This window comes from Quercus robur, chromosome 6, assembly GCF_932294415.1.
Source record: "Quercus robur chromosome 6, dhQueRobu3.1, whole genome shotgun sequence".
Taxonomy (NCBI): Eukaryota; Viridiplantae; Streptophyta; class Magnoliopsida; order Fagales; family Fagaceae; genus Quercus; species Quercus robur.
In genome coordinates, this window is record NC_065539.1 from 34,952,626 (window position 1) to 34,974,644 (window position 22,019).

Sequence of the window (22,019 nt, forward strand, 5' to 3'; positions counted from 1 at the left end):
AACAACAGTCAACAATCAATATGGTGAATAAGGTGATGGATAAAAACCTTCTCTCATTGATATGGAAATGGTGAGAGGGAAAGGAAAGAGAGAAAAACTATCTGTATCAGTGTATGACTCTCTCAAAGGATATGTTTCTCTCTCTCACTCAAAAGAGTAATATGAATATTTCTCTCTCTGTTTCCTTAGGGTTTTTATGAATAGAAACAAATCGAATCAAAAGGGATTGAGCTAGCCAAGAGGATAAGAATGCATAGTTGTTTCTGTCCTCGAACAAACTTGCAAGAATCTCACAAGTTGCTATGTAAAAAGCATCCTTCTTTATCATCCAATTGTATCTCACGAGAGCAAAATGCTCTTCACGACAACAATGACCAAGGCTCAAGCACTTCCACTCAATTACATAGCAATCCTAAAAATGCAATGAAATGAGAGAATTACAAAGAAATTTGTCATGGAATTAAGCCAACAAAAACATAAACTTAACAACATTGGTGTAAGCAAAATTTGAACTAAGCGCAACCTACTAAAATCTCAAACAAAACTCATTTAATCGCACCAAAATAATCTAGTCGCATTCTAATGCACATGCATTCCCCATTTGTGCAAAGAGGAGGAGGCCAAAATAAAATTGCCTCTAAATATTTGAAAGCCAGATAAAGTATATATTGCATTTACATACTGTTTTCTCTGTAGCATTTTATTCTTAGATAATGAATAAGTCGAATAAAGTAAAGAAAGATGCCATAGGATTTAATTACAATCGCAAACCATTCTTAAGTATTTGATTCATGATTAAATAACCATTCTGAAGAAGCAAACAACCAAATTAAAAAGACTTCCCATGAAAGTAGAAACATGAAAATGAACCATTATACGTTGGCCTAGCATTAATATGAAGAATTGATGTCTCCTTCGGGAACAGAATCAAGATCCTGATGAAGACTTTGATATGGATTGTTGAGTACAGCAACGTTGCCAGGACGTGAGAATACAACCTACATTGTAGATAGTAACCAAATATCAATGAGTTCTATGACCAAGTATGTGCTATAGAGTATGATTTCAAGATAGATGTGTGGCAAATTCATGAGTAAATGATATAGCATTTTACTTCAGTGGGAGATGTGTGGTTTCTTGAGTAATATAATTATCAATAGTAAAGTGTCAATACAATTTTTGCAATGGTTAATAACTCAAACTCTTAAATAAAATCGTGACTAATGTAGATGTGTGGTACTTCTGATTGATAAACTCTTCAATCTAGTTTCTATAATTGAGCTAATAATGAGAAAATTTTCATCTTAAAGAATCATAGGAAAATTCATAAAATTTCCTTAAATTGGAGTTCATTTAGAATTACATTGTGACAAACACAAATAATTTGTTCCACATTTTGTGTTTCATTTTATACTCTACGACTCATAACCTACCATATATTATTTTTACTTTCTTCATAAAATAATCAAAGTTTAAAATGGCAAAAAAAAAAAAAAAAAAAAAAAAACTTGGCATATCATAAGTGGTGAAATATAAAGTGAAACAACAACAACAACAACAACAAAAGGGACAGAAGACTTGTGTTCTATTGTGACCTATTATTATGTTCAAGTTTCTCCATTATCTTAGTTTATTACAGATATACCACTATATAATTAGTATTATAATAAAAATCAATTATATATATTTAATAACAAATTAACATTAGAAATCAGCCTAATATAAGAAAGTTAAATGTAAATTTGAATGTTTAAAAGTAAATTGAAAAATAAATAATTATAGAACTATTAAAAGTATGACAATATCTAAAATGGTTTTCTATGCATCTTGATGAGTTTTAAAAAATTATATAGCATCCACTCAAAAATCAATTTATGTTTTCAAATTTATGTTTATATGTGATTTTATTTACATGACATTAAGGTCAAATGGAATTAGTTTTATGGGAGAAGAATTTTTTTGTCTTTTTGAGTGAGGGAGAGAGGCAGGGCTACATAAATGAGGGTTTCTTAGATAGGGTTGGGGAGGGGGGGTGGGGAGGGTTATCCCTCTTGTTGGTGGCAGTAGTTGTGAAGAGTGAAGGGAGGGAATGAAAGTGGTGGTGAGAGGAGTGAGGGAGGAAGAGGTGGTGGTAGCAGTATATGCAAGTGGGAGTTGGAGATGGTGGTATTGTTGGCAATGTAAAAGAGGAGATAGGAAGGTAGTGGTGGGTGAATGTGATGGGGATGAGGATAGGTGGCAGGAAGTGATGGTAGAGAGGAATAGGAGGAAGGAGGTGGTGGTGGCAGCAGTGTAAGAAGTGTGGGGAGGAGGAGATGGGTATTAGGAAATTAGGTAAAATTGATAAATACAAAAAACAGAAACAAAATAAAAAAAAACAAAACAAAACAATTAAAGCAGTCATAGAGGCATGAATTAATCTATAATGGGAAGGAGGTCACATTGATGGGACGGTGCTTGGGATGTGGAGGAGAGGGAGAGAGAGATGAGAAGGTGGCACGTGCTTGCTCTAGAAAATGGTTTAGGCGTAAAACATGAACCATTTTTTACAATCTTAATATAATTAACTTCTTGTTGATCATGAAATTTGATTCTATTAACCATTTTAGTTTGTATCAAATATTAAAAAAATATGACATATTTTCTCAACTAATAATTTGGTAAAGGGTAATCAACACAAAAAGAAACAACGGTCTTAATGACAGTTTACATGAATCTTAGCAATATTTTTCATGAGTCCATATGTTCTTTTGTATCATAATAATACTTTAGGCAAGAAACATACCTGATAAACTCCAAGTGTACGTGACTTAAAACCAGCTGCACAATAATCAAAGTAATATTCCCATGTTCGTATGAACTTTTCATCAAATCCGAGAGCAAGAATTTTGCTGAACACAAACATTAAAGACCCGACATCAAAATAAAAAAACCTTGTAGTCAGCTTGATATCATGATTAGTTTGACAATGTAGAATAATCATAAAATTTCCATATAATAGTTTTAATTACACATTCCAATAGCAATCTTATTCTTTCACATCTCCTCTTTTCTACTATGAAGTAACAAAAACTTGTGCATGTCCTAGTCTTCATCAACCTATAACGAAAATAAATTTTGAAATATATGTTACCAAAACTTGGTTATTTTTTGTCTAACATTCGTAGCAAGTTTCAAGGATATACGACTATATGTTAAGTCGACCATTTTGCACTTTCAAATTAATTTTCCTTGGCATTTGTTTACTTTGAAGAAACTAAATGACAATGCTCTTGGATGGGTCTGTTTCTTTACCATATAATAAAGTGAAATATCTCTACAATAATTTCACAACACTTTTACAACAAAATATACGTAGCAAGTTGTTATGGGTTGTTATTGGTGAGCAAAAAAATAATTTCAATAATTAATTTAAATTAAAATCAATAACAACTTATCACCTAGAATTTGTTGTGAAAACATTATAGACATAATACTTCTCTATAATAAATTCTAATCATTTTTCTAGTGGAGGGCTAGTGCAGCACCATGATAACAATAACAATGGGTGTTGTTAAAAATAGTAAGACCCAAATATCTTATAATTCTTAGTCCAAATTGATAATATTAGGATATATTTGTTTTACAAATAAAGCAATCCTAATTTTACTTCTAGTACAAGTGTTAATCTATTTAGTTTATGGTTTGTATATATTTTTTGATGATTTTGTTAGGTTCATCTTTATAGGTTGGCAAACCGTGAACAAAAGTTGGTTTGGAATGAGTTTTTGAATACTATTTAATGTACAAGATTTATATTAGAACAAGCTAACTAAAGTGTTTGGAGCCTCAACACTTGGTTCAACACGTAGTTGATTGATTTAGAATCACAGGTTCAAAATCCAAGCCCATCAAGTAGTCCAATCTCTAGTATTTCGCGACCTAATTATAGTATAAAAGATAATATAGGATGACCGAACAGATTTTTGGAGAGCTGCGTATTGTGTGCCTAGGGTTTTTGTAACCGTGTTCTCTCATACCATGAACTGAAGAGGAATATTTCCAAATTAGTGATTAAGGTGAAGTTGATACACACATTCCATTTATAGAGTTACTACTGTGAAGAATCTTTAAGAGCGATCTTGAAGTTACAAATAGGGTGTTCGTGTGAACAGAGTCCATGGTAGAAGAGTCCAAAAATTTGAAGTTACTTGTGATCATGTCAGTAAGTATTATTACTTGGTATAAAAATTTCATTTTATTTAGTGAATATGTTTCCTTGAGGGTTGGTAGTGAACCTCCAAAGAGTTTTTCCCTTCTAGGGCTAGCTTTCTCTTCATATCCATATTACCTATGTCTTTTATTTTTCACTGTGATTATATTTGCGTTATTGGTGTGTGCTATGATTAACCACGAACTCATCTTGCAATTAAGCATAATTGGTTATATCAATCAAACTTGGCATAAAATTGCTTAACATGTATCAATCAGGGTCTAAATTCTCAACATATTTTATTATAATACAGAAAATGCAAGTTAAGAGTCTTTGTGATTTAGTGATATTATCTCATTCTTTCATGGAGAACCTATATCAGGGTCTAGATGGTCTTTGATGATTACAAATTTACATATTTTGCTTTCACAAAAATTTGACATGGGTGCAACATTAAAAATTCTCTTTAGAGTCTATATAATGACAAAAGAATGTAGATATATTATCCTCTAAAAGAAAACAAGTTTCGAGTAAACAAGCCTTGAGCAGAAAGTATCTCTGGTTTATACTTTATACTTTATAGAGTGAGAATCTCACAAGAGGTTGGGACGCGCTTTTGGGGCCCACATGTTTGTGGGAGGCCCACAATAGCGTAGGAGATAATTTTTTAATTACTAAAACAAGTGATAATAATTTTGTGGGAGCAGAGTTCTGGACCTCACATCCATGACGATGAATGTAGCTATATATGTAGTTGCTCCATAAGATACCACCTCCCAAACAAGTTAGCATTTAGCCATCTTCAAATAGTACATCAAATTAAGTACAATTCATGCATTCAGCATAATGTATCCATTGGGTCGTTTGATTTACAAGTACAGACCTTTTTCTTTTAATTCATGTTTGATTTACGAAATCTAGACAAGAATTCTCTTATTTGCTTTTTTGATAATCAACAAGAATTCTATTATTTTCTAAGATATTAATGGGATCATAACGTTTGGTTAGCTAATTATGCAGCACATTCTAAACTGTGATAATTTATGTGTTTTCGCAAGTCTAACCACAACCTGATGAGGAAATTATTCTGCTGTCAGGAGAAGCTTTTCTTTAGGACGAGAAGTAAGAGAACAATATGATTATTTTTCTTTTATTTTTTATTTTTTTGATAATCAATATAATTATGATTATTTTTCTTACCTCTGGTTGTTCATAAAATTTCTTCTCCAATATCTTAGTGTTTGGTAGTAATGAATCCCTATATTCTCCACGTGCTCCACGCTGCACTTAAAAAACTTTGAATTAATTTTCTAGAGAAATAAATAGTTAAACCAAACAATAATTTAATACCTGAGTCTGGATGCATTAGCCATGGCTGATATTACCCTGCTTAATGAAGGTATGCATGCACCGGGAAATATATATTCCTTTATAAAATCCGAACTTCGCATGTGCTCGTTGTAACGTTCATCTGGCATTGATGAGAACTAAGAAGAGACAATCACAAACCAGCTTCAATGATTAGCGGTATATTTAAATGGGCAATTACTCTCACATACTCACTAGTGTACATTGTTAGTACATATCCCTCGGTTTATATTTTAAATGTGAATATCAATAAAAATTGTATACATCGCACGAGAACTAATGAACGTGTGTAAGGGGTATATAACGAGTGTGAAACAATATTTACCGCATGCATTTAAATTAAACCCATACAAAAATTATAAAGACCAAGACGTTATAATAAAACTGGGAAAGAGATATATAAGACACCATTTGTTTAAGTACCTGTAGAACAAAAAGCCCGTCTTCTGCTAATAATGATTCACAGCAACCAAAAAACTCATCCATATATTCATGGCCAACATGTTCTATCATCTCACTGAAAAATGCCATCAAATATCATGTTATATTTGAATCATTAGGGTCTAATTAAATATTTGTTGGAAAAGGAACACACCAAGATATAATTCTGTCATATTTGTAGGTATCGGGCAATTGGCGGTAATCACAAAGAAGAAACTTAATGCGGTCCTGCAAGCGAACTTGATTAAAATTAGTTTTGAAGTGACTATAGAAAAAAATAATTTCTTAAGATGTGTCATATTCAACCAGAAGTTTTTGTGCTGGGAGAAGACCAACTAGTGATTATATGCAAATTGAAAAGCGTCGTGATTCTCTGCTATGTACTTTTATATATGTGACCCTAATAAAACAAGTGTCGGTATTCTCTTCCTTTGTCTCAAGTTTCCATGAATTTAAGATTGTATATGATTACTCCACAAGTATAAGTACTTGTGGAGTGTAGGATGGTAAAAATTAGAGTTCAACTCTTCAAGAGTCACGTACATATACACTTAAATTAAACTATATATTTTAAATGGAGTGGTACTATCTTTACCTTTACATATAAAATAGATCAATTTTAAAGCGATGCAACGATATTAGAAACAATAAATTTTACCTTCCAATATATTCCACTCGTATTGATATTAATGGTATATTCTTTTATGGTAAATGTCATTCCTCAAATTAGTACCTGAAGGCCAGCATCTTTCACTTTCTTTTCTGCAAGTTTCAGTTGCTCTTTAGACAAAGTGATGCCAGTATATTTGCATCCAGTTTGATTGACAACTTCAATAGCAAAGCTTCCCCAGCCACTCCCAATTTCAAGAACTTCATGCTTCTCATCAATTCTTGCCTAAGTTAATTGAAAAAAAAAAAAAAAAAAGAGGATTAGTATAGAACAAGAAAAGCTTTAATATTTGACATAATCAAACAGAACAGTCTCACCTTTTCAATCAAAGAAGATATTTTTCTTAGCTGCGCAACCTTCAAGTCCTCATCTTCCTTCTAAGAAATATTTTCATAATGATGAAGGTAAGTTAAAGCTAAATCTTTAAAAGGAAGAAGTTGATGCATTGTTTAACAATAAATTATCAAAAGGTTTTGATCCTGACCTTAAATAAGCCGGTAGAGTATGTCATTGTTTCGTCCAAGAACAGAGCAAAAAGTTCATTACTCTAGAAACAAAACAAAACGAATTACAAGCTTATACTAATTAATATCAATTATGCCACTAATCAGGTTTGAATATACTTGATGAGTCTTATTATTTGTGCAAAGTGAGAGTGCCAAAATAAATAAAGAATGTTGTGGCAAATTGCTTTACAGAAATCAGAATTTTCTCTAGCTTTTTTATATATTTGTGAGTGAGACTTATTTAGCTGGATTGGGATTTGGGTTCTTGAAAGAGCATCTCCTCACCATCTTTTGTATATCCATATTTGTTTTTGTAATTTTCTCCTCTCGTCGCTTGTGGATGTAGGATAAAGGTCGAATCAATTAAATTCTTGGTAAGTCCTCAACAAAACCTTTGGCAAAGTACTCTATAAAACCTTTGACAATTAGGACTGGTTTTTAACGCCAAATTTAAAATAAAGAAATTGGATGGAAAGAATAATTTGAAAATGTGGCAATGTGAAGTTATGTACGTCTTGATCAAATAAGAGTTGGATGTCTAAGACATATTTAACTCTTGTGGATCATGACATACCATAACTTCGCATTGCCACTTGACGTAGTTGTTCATTCCATCAAACTTCTCTATCTTAAATTTGGCATTGGAACCACAGTCCTAACTGTTGAAAGTTATGTAGAGAGCTCACCTGACATATTTATTGCCAATAACTATTAGTTTCACAAACCAATCAACAAAATCTCTAAAGAATAATTAATCTAAATGCCTAGGTATTGAACTTTGGTTTGTTGTAAAAGCGAAAGCTCATTGATTAGGAAAATCTTAGGAACAAAGAAAGAAACCCAAAAGAATAATAGACTCAAACACACTATAAGATCACCAAGGATTTATGTGGTTTGACATTTAGTCCCCATCCACAAGTGTCAATGAAGTGAATACATCACTAAAAATTTGGAAAGTGCAAGATAGAGTAGAGGCAATTTTACATAATCCAAAACTCCAATACACCCAAATAACTTTCTTTCACAAATATATAGATTAGGGGTTGCACTAAAATAAAGAAAAAAAAAATATTTACTAAAATTGCTACATAACACACCCAAAGAGATTTCTCCCTAACTCAAACTAAACCAAACCAATGACGCACCTCACGCAAGAAAAACTGCATAGCACCACAAAGATCCAAGATTGCGAGACCCACACAACCACACTCATTGTCCACAAGCAAAGGGCACTCATGAATTTAGGGGTGGCAAAATCAACCCAAACTGACCCGATTATTAATTGGGTTAAATGGATATAACTGAGTACCCAATTTGACCTAAGTATGACCCAAGTATCATTTCTATAAATTACTAAACTCTAAAATACTCCAAAACTACTAAAAAGACCAAAATACCCATGAAACCTCAAAAATTACCAAAATATCCCAGAAACTTTAAAAAATAACCAAATTACCCCCAAAACCTAAAAAATAACCAAAATACGCCCAATACCTAAAAATGACCGAAATACCCCGAAACCTAAAAAATGAGCAAAATACACCTGAAACCTAAAAAATTACCAAAATACCACCAAAACCTAAAAATGACCGAAATACCCCCAAAACCCAGAAAATTGATAAAATACCCTGAAACCTATAAAATGATTGAAATACCCCCCCCCCTAAACCTAAAAAATGACCAAAATACCCCCGGAACCTAAAAAATGACGAAAAAACCCCCGAAACCTAAAAAATTATCAAAATATCCTTAAAACCTAAAAATGACCAAAATACCCCATAAATCTATAAAATGACAAAATACTCCCAAAACCTTTATAATGACTGAAATATCCCTGAAACCTATAAAATGACAGAAATGCCTCCAAAACCAAAAAATTGCCAAAATACCCCCTAAAACTAAAAAATGACCAAAATACCTCTAAAACCTAAAAAATTACTGAAGTACCCTCTAACCTATAAAATAATGAAAATACCCCTAAACCTTTAAAATGACCAAAATACATCCCAAAACCTCAAAAATGACCACAAATAAGCCGAAACCTCTAAAATTTCAAAAAATACCCTGAAACCTCTAAAATGACCAAAATAGTTCAAAACCTATAAAACAACAAAAATACCCCTCAAAATATCTAAAATGACCAAAATACCATTAAACTTATAAGACGAACAAAATACACCTAAAGTTTTAAAATTACCAAAATATAGATTTGGGGTATTTTGGAAGTTTCAAGAGTATTTTCATCAAATTAAAGGTTCTAAGAGTATTTCATTCATTTTGTAGGTTTCGAGGGAATGTCAATAATTTTTAGGTTTTAGGGGTGTTTTGTTAATTTTTACATTTTGGGGCTATTTCAGTAATTTTCTAGCTTTCAGAGGTATTGTAATCATTATTTAGGTTTTGGGGACATTTCAGTAATTTTTTTAGCTTTTGGGGGTATTTCGGTAATTTTCTTAGGTTTCAAGGTATTTTGGCCATTTTTTAGATTTCAGTCTATTTTGGTTAGTTTTTAAATTTTAGAGGTATTTCGGTCATTTTTTAGGTTTAGGGTGTACTTTTATTATCTTATGGGTTTAAGGAGAATTTTTGTGATTTTATAGGTTTCGGGACTATTTTGGTCATTTTATAGGTTTTGGGAGTATTTTGGTCATTTTTATGTTTATGGGATATTTTGGTTTTTTCTTAGGTTTTGGGGTTATTTCGATCATTTTTTAAGTTTAAAGGGTATTTTGTTCATTTTTTAGGTTTCGAGGGTATTTCGTTCATTTTTTAGGTTTCGATGGTATTTTGGTTATTTTTTAAGTTTCGAGTGTATTTCGTTCATTTTTTAGGGTTCAAGGGTACTTTAGTTATTTTTTTAGGTTTCGGGGGTATTTCAGTTAATTTTTAAGTTTAGGGGTATTTCGGTAATTTTCTAGGTTTTGGGGGTATTTTGCCCATTTTTTAGGTTTTTGGGTATTTCAATTAATTTTTAGGTTTAGGGGGTATTTTGGTCAATTTTTAGGTTTCGGGGGTATTTTGGTCATTGTTTAGATTTCGGGGATATTTCGATCAATTTTTAGGTGTAGGGGATATTTTGGTCATTTTTAGGTTTAGGGGGATATTTCGGTCATTTTTTAGCTTTAGGGGGTAATTTTTTGGTTTCAGGAGTATTGTGGTCAATGTTTAGAATTTGGGGATATTTTGATCATTTTTTAAGTTTCAGGGGTATTTTGGTAATTTTAAAGGACTTTAGGAGTACTTTGGTCATTTTCAAGTTTTAGGGGCATTTTGGTAATTTTGATTATTGGGTAATTGGGTTGGGTTAAAAGTAATTAGTTAAATGGGCAATAAATGGGTAAATAGATTTTATGTACCCAACTTAATTATGCCTACCCAAACCCATCCATTTGACAAATCTACTCACAATTAAACCAAAAGAAAGTGCATATCCAAGAGATAAATAACCTCTCTCTGATCAAAACCAATAGTAAAATAACAAGCCACAGCATGTCAGCGCCTTACAAAAGACAAAATTTTCCAAAAGTGTTTTTTTTTTTTTTTTTTTTTTTAAAATCAAGACAAATATTGAAAAAGGTATTCAGGGTGGCTCTAAGATTTATTTCTAAGGGTTAATAGTGTTGAAGCTAGGAATTTGTTGTGGGGGAATAAAAAATAAAATGATTAATTTTTATTTTTGTATATACAATTTTCATATTATATACAATGATCTAAAATAGTATTCTAAATATAATTTAGTGTACAATACAATTATATTGTGCACATAAGTTTTTGCTTTTGAAGTGTATAGCTTTTTAAGCATACATCTTATCATTTTCTTGAAATATATATAGACCAGGTTAGGGGTTGATTTGTACCCCTTGGGCTGGCTGTAGCGCCACCCATGCGGGTATTGCCTATGTGATGCTAGGCTAGTATAACATATATATGCACACAATGCTAACCTCCAATCAAAGTTTAAATTATCACCACGACCACCTACAAGGACTGATCAGGTACCATTATACAGATTGAAAATAGTATCCCACAATTGATCCAATTAAGTCCTAATTGCTTATGGAAGAATACTAATCCAGCGATTTTAGTTCCTAAAGTTTCAAATGAGAGTTATTAGTCCTTAAAATTTTAAAATTGGTATTTTTAATCTTTCATTAATTTTCAATAGTTTTTTTTTTACTATGTGGTTAACAAAAATAATTATGTCACTTTCATAAGGTGATGTGGCAACATTATTAACATTAAAAAAATTCATAACAATATCACTCATGCGAAAATTATATGTTGTACCTAGCATTTTTTATGCCAGTATCGCTCATGCGAAAATTATATGTTGTACCCGGCATAGATGCCGGGTACACCATATACAAGCTCTCGCTCATGACCCAACAAAGATCCAAACCCAAACTTGTTAAAAATGAGTCCTCCCCAATTCACCTGATTATGCCCCAACCCACCCCTCCCAGCTGCTCCCTCTATCTTGCGGTCCGAAAAATCCGGCCCAAAGAGAGAGTCGATCCTTTTCCCCCCAGGCTTCTTCTCTCGCCTGAATTAGTTTTCTCTTTTAAGCCATAGAAAATGATAAGAACAAAGATGTTTTACAGTTTTAAATTTTTTATATTTTTAAATCTATAATTCAGTTGGTGCACTGACGCTTAAGAATTATCTTGATGTGTCATTAGTTCAGCTCAGACATTCATTTTGGTGGCAAAATATGTGTTTGCCTTTGTTTTTCTCATTTAATTTTTTTGCTATTTCGTTTTCTTTATTGGATAGAGGTGCACAAGTACTAATTAGATTAAGATTCTGTACAATCAATTAATTTTTCAGTTCCCTCTCAAGTCTCAACCATGTTTGGAATTTGGGGTTTTATATATCACTTGGATATGTAGACAAAAAAAACTATGAGACATAGATGGTTCTAGCTATGGTGAAGAGCTGTAACGGAATGGGTCACTTTGGGTTTCAGTTAGTTGAATTGAGGAAGATTCGTTTCTAACAGGTTTGGATCTTTGTTTGGTCCGGGTAATACTAATTATATGGATTTTTTATTTTATTGAAAAAATTGTCATGTCATTAAAAAAAAACCCACATCATTCATTCATTAGCCACATAAGTAATGAGACTAACTGTAGTTAACATTTATTTTTTAAACCTTAAGAACTAATAGCACTTATTTGAAACTTTAAGTCTTTAAGGACCAAAAGTACTTATTAAATCAATTTCATAGACTAATGATGTATTTTGCCTTATTTTTTAAAATTAATTAATTTTAGCCTCTTTTTTGTTTGCCCTCTTAAACTACAATCCTGATTCCTAACTATGTCTAACATTGTGTTGTGTTGACGTATTTTTTGGAATCCTTCCTCATTCCCAATTGCTTTATCTTGAGAATTTTAAAAATAGTTCATACTTTCATGGGTCAAACCGTCCTATGCAACATTGTGAACAGTGCTTTGCATGACAATACACCCACGTGTACACATTTGCATGTTTTCAATTTGTGTTTACGTAAATTTTGTTTCAATCGGTGTTTACGTAAACTTTGAATCTATTAGACTTATCCAAAGACCTCAACTAAAAATGGGAAATGCTAATAAATGCGCTTAAGACATTAGATAATGATTCATTTAAAGAAAATTTTTATGGGAAAAGAAAAAAATTAATATTTTGACAGTTTTTTTTTATTTTTCATAAAAATTTTGTCAAATTTTTTCTAAAATAGATTTTTAACTATTTTTCTAAGAGCACTCGTTAGCATAACCCAATAAAAATAAAGAATTTAAAGGACATAGTCATATACCAGCTCATAATGACGAGAGATGTTCCTGCGAGCTTGTGTGAGACTATTATGCCTTAAAAAATGCTTGAAAAAGCGCGTTAAAGATCCTAGAGTAGCTGTGAATATCAATGGTGTCCACCAGCCCCTATAGCCAAAATAATAATAATAATAATAATAATAATAATAAAATGAACAATTTAGGAAATAATTAATCATAATATTTTTATCCAAGTTTCCAGCAAAATCTGGTGGTAGCAAATTAGCAAAATATATATACCTTCTCTTATTCAATTTCGAGATAGAGGAATTTGAATCTCTGCTGGCAATAAGAATCTGCAGAACAAATAAATTATATACTATATAATAAAAATTAGGCTTAGAAACTATATGGTTACGTCAAGTGGTTTCACCAAATTATATAAATTTTTTTTCAGATTTTTAGATTTAAAAAAATATATATAATTTTTCTTCTCCTACAATTTCTAAGTTGATAAAAATCTTAATTTGATGACAATCCAAATTCTTCATGTAATCCATCAAAATCTTAATAACATCATGCTTTTTACGGTATAACAGGAAAAAAAAATTGTAAATAATAGTAACAACTTGATTTTGATAGTATTTGATTTTAAATAAATTTCTTCTTTTTTTGCTTATATCAACTTCATCACAACTTTCATTGGGAGGATATACACAAAGGGAGGAATTGATAATAAATTTGTTATCTATTTTTCTTTTCAAATATATTTTTTAAATTAAATTTTTTTGGATAAATATCAAATTTTTGGGTAACAAAAAAAGAAGAAGCTAATAACGTTAATTAACAACATGATTTTTATGGTATAACAGAAAATAAAAATTTGTAATTAACGTTAAAAATTTGATTTTTATGGTATTGGATTTTAATTTAAATTTCTTTTTTTTTTTATATATCAACTTCTTCACAGCAACTTAAAATTATTTAAAATCAAATACTATAAATAATAAGGGCAGATTCATGAATTTTTTTTTATTAATATTTTGAACGTCCAAGTATCTATAATTTTTTAGGGTTTTATTTATTTATTTATTTATTTATTTTTCAGGGAGTTTCCTTGAGGTATTGGAAGCACTCATTCAAACAATACTCTTGGTATTGAGTTTTTCTCAAAAAAAAAAAATGAAATTTATATTGAATTCAAGGTTTTTCATTTAAATATGCACTTGAGCTTGAATTATGCAAACTCTCTTTATATATTTTTAGGCACCTCCTTTTATATTAGTTGCATAATTATCTACCATACTCCATTCAATTAATTTTGGACTTATATATGATTTTATTTATTTATAAAAACTTAATCTTAAACCATATGCATTCATTATATAACTTAAAGTAAAATGTTACTTTGTTTAAAAAAAATAAAGTAAAAGATTACTTTATTTTTATCATCTATTTAATTTTAATTAAAATAAAAATTACTTTTTTTTCATTAATTTACACATGATTTTTTATTAAGTCGTGCATCGCAATGGGCATAATACTAGTAAATATATATATATATATATATATATATATGCGCCTCTCTGTGTGTGAGTAAGGTAAAATCTTAGGAAGTAAATGCCAGAAAAATGCTTTGTACGTATAGGGACAAACTAGCTCTGTTTGGAATTAATTCAGACTCAAATCAATCTTACCAGAAAAAGGTTTAGAAGACCTTCATTGTTATCGTTGAAAGAAATATCCCCATCAATATATGCATCTGCAAGGCCTAAATCGGCATTTGTCATAACCTGTTTAAAACAAGATGGTGAGAAAAATTTTGCTGTATAATATAATAAGATTTTGAATTTTAAATGCCAATATAATGCGCAGCCTATTATTTAATTTTGAAAAAATTTCCGGCCAATTTCAACAATAATATGTTGCATGCATGTGACCCGTATAAAAATATTCCAACATATATAGATTATTAAGAGTACATACCTTCCAATAAAACTGCGGATTATTAACTTTAAGAACTATTTTCAGAGGACACTTTCTCTTGTCTCCTTCAAAGGTCAATGTTGTACCCCCTTCCTCCAATAAACTGCCACACCACAAGGCATGGTATATCAAATATTAATAACATGGGTTTTGGCAGCATAGTTGAAAAATTGGGTGTTGCCACTGGTGGTGGAAATTAAAAACCATCTGGGTTGAATCCTTCACACAAAAATTTTATAAAATCCTATTGAGAAACGTTCCGGAAAAGGAATTCCAAAACATATTCTAATGGTCCTATTATTTGAAGCTGGAATTCAACAAAAATAGCTGCGGTATCCTTTGTACAAACAATAACATCCATTTTAATTCATTCTAGGGAGAACTTAAACTAAAGCCCCATGGTCAATTACAAAATACCCTCACTAATATTATGAACACAACTTTTCCACCATTTTTAAATTGGTTGATTGTAATTTGCAAGTGGTAGACACAACTAACACACAAAAACCCATCGTTTTTTCTTCACTACTCACAATTGACCACTTTAATAATTATAATTTTCTGTATAAAGAAAACATTGTGTTCGTAGACCATAGAATTATCAAAATCCTTACATAATCAACTCACATAACCTTAACAAAAAGGAAAAGGCTAAAGAATCCAGAGAAATTAACCTATAACAACAGCTCGGGGGCTGAACAAAAAACATACCCAGAATAATATTTGAAACCTCCAAATTAAACAGCTCTTGCATGATGATAAATTTTCAGTGTCCTCTCGTCAAGTACCAGTCCTAGAACCCAGATGATCATAGACTATACATACTATAACTGAATTTCAGAGAGTGCATATATAAAATGTGTATTTTATATATATATATATATATACACATTTTATATGTATATACACACACACACATACTGGCAGGATATCTAAGTTAGAAGTAGACTAAACTCACATTAAACATCCAGCAGAGATAAAACGTCCAAGGAACCTAGTGACAAAAAGGCGCGCCCCTGCTTCTATGAGAGATGGTTCCATGTGTTTTGGCTTGCTTAGAAGAGCAATCTGTGCAGCAGCCATGCCTGCCTACCAACAAGTATATCCAGTAAGACACCTTCCCTTCAAACTAATGATTCTCTTTAAAGAAATTTATAGAACTTAGAAAAAGACAAACAAAAGGTAATAGACTTGATACAATTTTTCTCCAAGGGAAAATTAGCAGTGATCAAGGGTAATGATTATTGTACACAGTATGTACATACACGTACATATATAAAAGAGTCATTATGATGCTTAGGGCAATAAAATAAAGTTGATGCTTACCAAATGTAGATATATATATATATATATATATCTTAATGTCTCTTTGTGATTCCAGCTATAAGGTCCACAACTTCAACTAGAACAAACCCATGCAAGACTTAAAAAAAAAAAAAAAAAAAAAAAAAAAAAAAAAAAAAAAAAAAAGAAGAAGAAGAGGAAAATCTAAACAGTGTCTAGGAAAGGAGAACACCCACACGGCCACACAAAGATACCGAAGAAAAAAATAAATAAATAAATAAAACCCTAAGTGGAGCCTCTCCAATAGAAGAGATAAAACAAAAACCATAGGCAATGTAAAGAGTGAAGCATTAAAAATTAAGCCCTGTTGTATCTCCAAATGAGGCAAACTGTTTTTACTCATCTACAAATCTAGAGGTTATTGTAGATTAGCAAAACAATTTAAAACTAATCTTTTCTCTTTCCTCTGTTCACGTCTTTCTATCTTTTATCTTTTATTAATATAGTGGTTGGGAATGAATAAAAAAGATTTAAAAAAATAATGAAAAAATATTACTTAAATGTGATAGAAAAAAGATAAAAAATTTGTTAGAATGTGTATTTTAAAAAGAATATAGGAAAAATGTAAAAATAACTGTTTACTTTCCAAACAATACAAAAGTATAGTTAAGCGGCAGGAGATGCTCTAAAGAGACAAGAAAAGAGGCTGAGATTTAGACTGAGACTTAAAGCAGGGAGGAGCAGCAGCAGCACAGCACAGCCCCAGATTTACTCTCTCTCTCTCTCTCTCTCTCTCTCTCTCTCTCTCATATATTTGATCTCTAGTGCAAAATACTGCTGAACTTTTATTAGTTTATTTGATAATCTGAATTATGATTTCTATTTGGAACTAAACACAAGTATCAAAGATTCAAAGAAAAATGAAAAAGAGGCAGAGAACTTTCTACTGCACTTACCGGAAATAGCAGAGAGAGAGAGAATGCATCTAATTACTTAATGCTTCATCTTTCTTTCTTTAATAAAGGTTAACATTTAAAGTAATATTTTTTTTTAAAGTTGCGTGTTGTGACTAACCCATCCCACGTTTTGTGCATTTTATATATATATTTATGTATTGTGCTTATCTCTTAGTGTTAGTTGAGATTTAACAAAATTAGTTGATTAGTAGTGCTGCAATGATTTGTGCTTTGTAGATTATTGAACATATATTGACCAGGGGCGGAGCTACATTGCTCCTTGGGAAGGACATGGGCCCCCAAATTTTTTTTTTCTCCTACAACTATACTAGTAATAGGATATAGTCCTACCAAAAAATTAGAACCGGCCCCCCAATTATTTCTAAGATTTCTATTTAGTCCAATGGATTTTTAGGTGGCCTCCTCAATTGTCCAAAACTTTATTACCTGTCCATCCCAGTTATTCCTAAGATTTATAGTTAGTCCAAAAGATAAAGACTATCAGTTGATCTTTTCAATTGTCCAAAAAATTAATCCAATGGATAATAACTCACTCTCTAGCATCATTGACAACCCATTTCCCAACATAATTTCAATTTTTTTTTTCACCTTTAGGTACCTATGGAGCTTTGTTGTAGTTGCTAGTGCCAGCCCATTGCCCCATTTTCTTTATTCTCAACACGAAAACTCCTACCTCGACCAAAATTATTAATCCATTTTTTGTCCTGGTGCAACATCCTCTTCTTGACTCTTTAAAGAAGTGAATATGCAAGTGCATTTTCTTCTCTTTCTCTTTTATCAATCATCATTGTTATTTTACCATTAGTATTATTTTTGTTTCTTTTTTCTGCCATTATTTGTGTGTTGATATGCATATGGATATTTAAGATTTTGATGTTCACATTTTCGTATTGCTATCTTTATTCCATTAAAAATCGTCGAGCATAATTTTGATGTGAACTGTTCTTTTATTGGATTTTTTTTTTTTTTTTTTTTTGTATTTGTCTATAATAAACTATATAATTTTTGTATGTTCATAAATATTTAAGAATATAATATATCAAAGTTAATAATTTTGTATTCAATATGAACTACGGTTAATATATCAATACTAAAATTCGGCCCCCCAAGTAAAATTTTCTGTGTATTAGAACCATTTTCCTTCTTTCTTGTGTGTGTGTTTGTTTGTTTCTCAAAAAAAAAAAAAAAAAGTAAAATTTTCTAGCTACGCCCCTGATTGACCATTTATATTTAATTTGTAGATATCAATGGTCTTGTAGTTGAATTGACACCTCATTATGTACAAATTAAGTTAGCAGCGTACTTTAATTATCTAAAAAAAAATATAGATTTATAAATGGGAAAGTCAACTGTAAGGATTATCGTTAGTTAATAAGAGAAGAAGAAAGAGCTGGGTGGTATCGTTAACTCTGGCAGAGGAGAAGAGGGGAGAAAAGAACTACTCGGATTTCAGATTGACAGCTAGATCCAACTCCACGGCCTGACCCATAAAGTTGTTCTTTTTTAAAATCTTTTTTTTTTTTTAAGTGGTCCTCCCCTGATGTTTGGAAATTTGCTAGTAAAAAAATGAATACACTTTACCCCCACACGATGATAACTTATTTAAATCCCCAATTCCACAACAAACACATTTTAGACATTAGACCAAAACTTGTACAAGTTTTATTATTAAAAACACCGCGAATGGTGCTGATTCTCTTTGTCGTTTTCTTCCACAACCCCGAGTTTCGAGCTCACCCAACCAACGTCTTTGAGTTGGCAACATCAGAGTTGAAATAAGTCTGAAATGTTTTTGTGAAATTGGGGATTTAAGTGGGTTATTATTGTGTGTGATAATGTGTATTCACTTCCTCAATCAATAGATTTGTGTGAAGTTAATGGCATGCTCTCCATTGTTTCGGTTTTCTATTCCACCACTCGGCACCTATTTATTAGGTAAGGAAAATGTTTTTATGCAACCTAGGTTGTAGACGTTTTTATACAACTTACTCTGTGGTGGTTAAAAAATTCATCCTCATGTACTTAAAGTCACATAATATTTTTAATGAGTTATTATGTGACTTAGTTAAATAATACATATAAATTATTTTTTTTAACCTCCACATAATGAGTTGCATGAAATTTCCTGCAATCTAAATTGCATTGCAACAGGCAACAACACTCTTCACGCCTAATAGAGAAATATGTGTCAAATATTGTATATAATTCGATATTGTAATTTAATAAACCAGTACAAATTAAGGTTCATATGTACATATATAGTGAAGTTTGGTAACAGACCATATAATGCACGATCTACTAAAATATGATATTCTTCTTTTATTTTTTAACCTAAAATATGATACGTAATCGTTTGACTCTGATATTAGATTAATATTTAGTTAATTTAAGTGAAGTTTTCTACATATGTTAAAAAAATAAATCCTAAAATTTGTACATAAATGAACTTTCTGAAAGAACACATAAAAGTTTAATAATTAAAAAAAAAAAAAAAAAAATGCAGCCTTACTTGTCCAAATTCAATTGGTTTATTAATGGATTCTCAACCAAAAACAAAAAAACCAAAAGTTTTATTAATGGATTTCCTGGAATGACATGTGCAAGTTTTCTACAAATTGTTACACCAAATACAGCCTTACTTGTCCAAATTCAATTGTTTTATTAATGGATTCTCAACCCAAAAAAAAAAAAAAACATTGTTTTATTAATAGACTTTCTGGAATAACACGTTCAAGTTTTCTACAAATTGCTACACCAAATACAGACTTAGGGCTTGTTTGGTTTACTCCTAACTCAATACTTAGTTCTCATATCTCATTTCTCGTATCTCAAACTCAGTTCTCATATCTCATTTCTCACCTCTCAAACTCAGTTCTCATGTCTCATTTCTCTATCTCTCCTTTTTTATTTAACTCTATCCAATTTTTGTTTGGTTCCAAATCTTGGGTGCATGTTTCAGTTCCTAACTCAAAATTTTGACAAAGTGGTGGAGCCCACACACTGTGCATATCAAAATGGTAACATTGAAACCCTTTCTCCTTTCATTTTCCACCTCTCACTCAATCTAATTCTAGATGGTGTGATTCCCAGCTAACACAACTCCACCACTCACTCAATCTAATTCTAGATGGTGTGATTCCCAGCTAACACACCTCCATCACTACCAACAACCCACAAACCCACCACTATACAAATCACAAAAAATCAAACCCATCCAAGATCCATTCACACCACCAAAACCTTCAACACCACAACAAATTCTTATATATTAAAAAAAAATGAGAAAGAAATAAAGAAGAAGCAGCTGAGGAAAAAAAAAAAAAAAAAAAACACCACAACAAATTACCCCTTAAAACCCACAAACTCAGCCATATCTGCCATCACCACGTGAAGAAAAAACAAAGAAAGAAGAAGAAGTAACTAAGAGAAAAAAACCAGAGTGAAGAAGAAAGAAAGAAAAGAAAAGAAAAAAGAAACCAAAATTTTTTTTTTTTTAGAAGAATACTTGCCCAAATTCAATTGCTTTATTAATGGATTCTCAAGCCTTATTGTCCAAATTCATCAATTGTTTTATTAATTAATGGACTTTCAGGAAGGACATGTGGTCATGTGGTGTAAATTAACTTGTTAGACAATTGATTCAGGGAGCACCCACAATTTTATTGATGCTGTTCTGGTTTCACAGTTACATATCCATGTAGACACTTCTCAAATTCTGGAAGTGAAGGTTGCTAATGGGGATGTAATTAAAACTCAGGGTGTTTGTAAGGCAGTGCCTATCTTGATGCAAGGGGTGGAATTTTTGGTACACTTACATGTGCTACCAATGGGGGGATGTGACTTAGTTTTGGGCACTCAATGGTTGGGGACCTTGGGAGTAATCCAGTGGGATTTTAAATTGCTCACAATGAGTTTTACTTATGGCTACAAGCATATTCAATTACAAGGATTGAAGAGTGCTACTTCTCAATTGCAAGAGGGTGATAACTTTTTGAAACAATCTGTAAAGAAGGGACTGATTCTCCAGATTTCAGTCCAGTTGCAACCTAAATTGATGTCTGCAGAAGGTCAAGTTCAAATTCCTGAAGCTATTGCAACCTTGTTATTGGATTACAAGGCTGTTTTTGCTACTCCAGAAGGCCTGCCTCCTTTAAGAGATCATGAACATCATATCATTTTGAAGGAGGGGACTCAAGCTGTATCTCAGAGGCCTTACAGGTATCCCTACTATCAAAAAAATGAAATTGAGAACATTGTTAAGGAGTTGTTGTCTGTGGGGTTTATTAGAAATAGTAGCAGTCCATCTGCTTCACCTATTCTTCTAGTTAGGAAGGCTGATGGCTCTTGGAGGATGTGTATTGATTATAGAGCCTTGAATCAAGAAACTATTAAAGAAAAGTATCCCATACCTGTCATTGATGAATTGCTAGATGAACTATTTGGTGCTACTGTTTTTTCTAAATTGGATTTGAGATCCGGATATCACCAAATTAGAATGAAGGAGGAAGACATTCCTAAGACTGCCTTTAGAACTCATGAGGGTCACTATGAGTTCTTAGTGATGCCATTTGGTTTAACCAATGCATCATCAACTTTTCAGTCACTTATGAACTCAGTTTTTAAACCTTACTTAAGGAAATTTGTCTTGGTGTTTTTTGATGACATACTTATGTATAGTAAGGATTTGGCTGCTCATGTTAGTCATCTTAAATTGGTGTTGGAAACATTGGTGAATCACCAATTGTATGCCAAACAATCAAAGTGTGTGTTTGCTTGTAAGGAGGTAGAGTATTTAGGACATTTAATTTCTGGTGAAAGGGTGAAAACAGATCCAAGGAA

At 31.5% G+C, this 22,019-nt stretch overlaps 1 protein-coding gene across 1 annotated transcript; it reads right to left on the minus strand.

Annotated features, from left to right (window-relative positions):
- Nucleotides 1-642: 642 nt before the first annotated feature.
- On the minus strand, nt 643-16,161 carry LOC126688574 (uncharacterized). Its single transcript, XM_050383318.1, has 14 exons — nt 15,878-16,161; nt 14,920-15,022; nt 14,631-14,726; nt 13,234-13,289; nt 12,978-13,101; nt 7,156-7,218; nt 6,989-7,048; nt 6,735-6,896; nt 6,156-6,229; nt 5,984-6,077; nt 5,543-5,679; nt 5,393-5,473; nt 2,786-2,891; nt 643-998 (listed from the first exon to the last, which is right to left on the minus strand). The coding sequence occupies exons 1-14, from the start codon at nt 16,000-16,002 to the stop codon at nt 891-893; spliced, it is 1,389 nt and encodes a 462-aa protein (XP_050239275.1). The 5' UTR covers nt 16,003-16,161; the 3' UTR covers nt 643-890.
- Between the last annotated feature and the right edge of the window lie 5,858 nt (nt 16,162-22,019).

Bases quoted from the DNA above. Each gene is read 5' to 3' on its own strand.
- LOC126688574 (XM_050383318.1), bottom strand. From the start codon at position 16,002: ATGGCTGCTGCACAGATTGCTCTTCTAAGCAAGCCAAAACACATGGAA. The intron at 15,023-15,877 runs GTGAGTTTAGTC...GTGGTGTGGCAG, and splicing joins ATCTCTGCTGGATGTTTAAT to TTTATTGGAGGAAGGGGGTA. The intron at 13,290-14,630 runs GTAAGATTGATT...TTTGTTCTGCAG, and splicing joins GTCTTCTAAACCTTTTTCTG to ATTCTTATTGCCAGCAGAGA.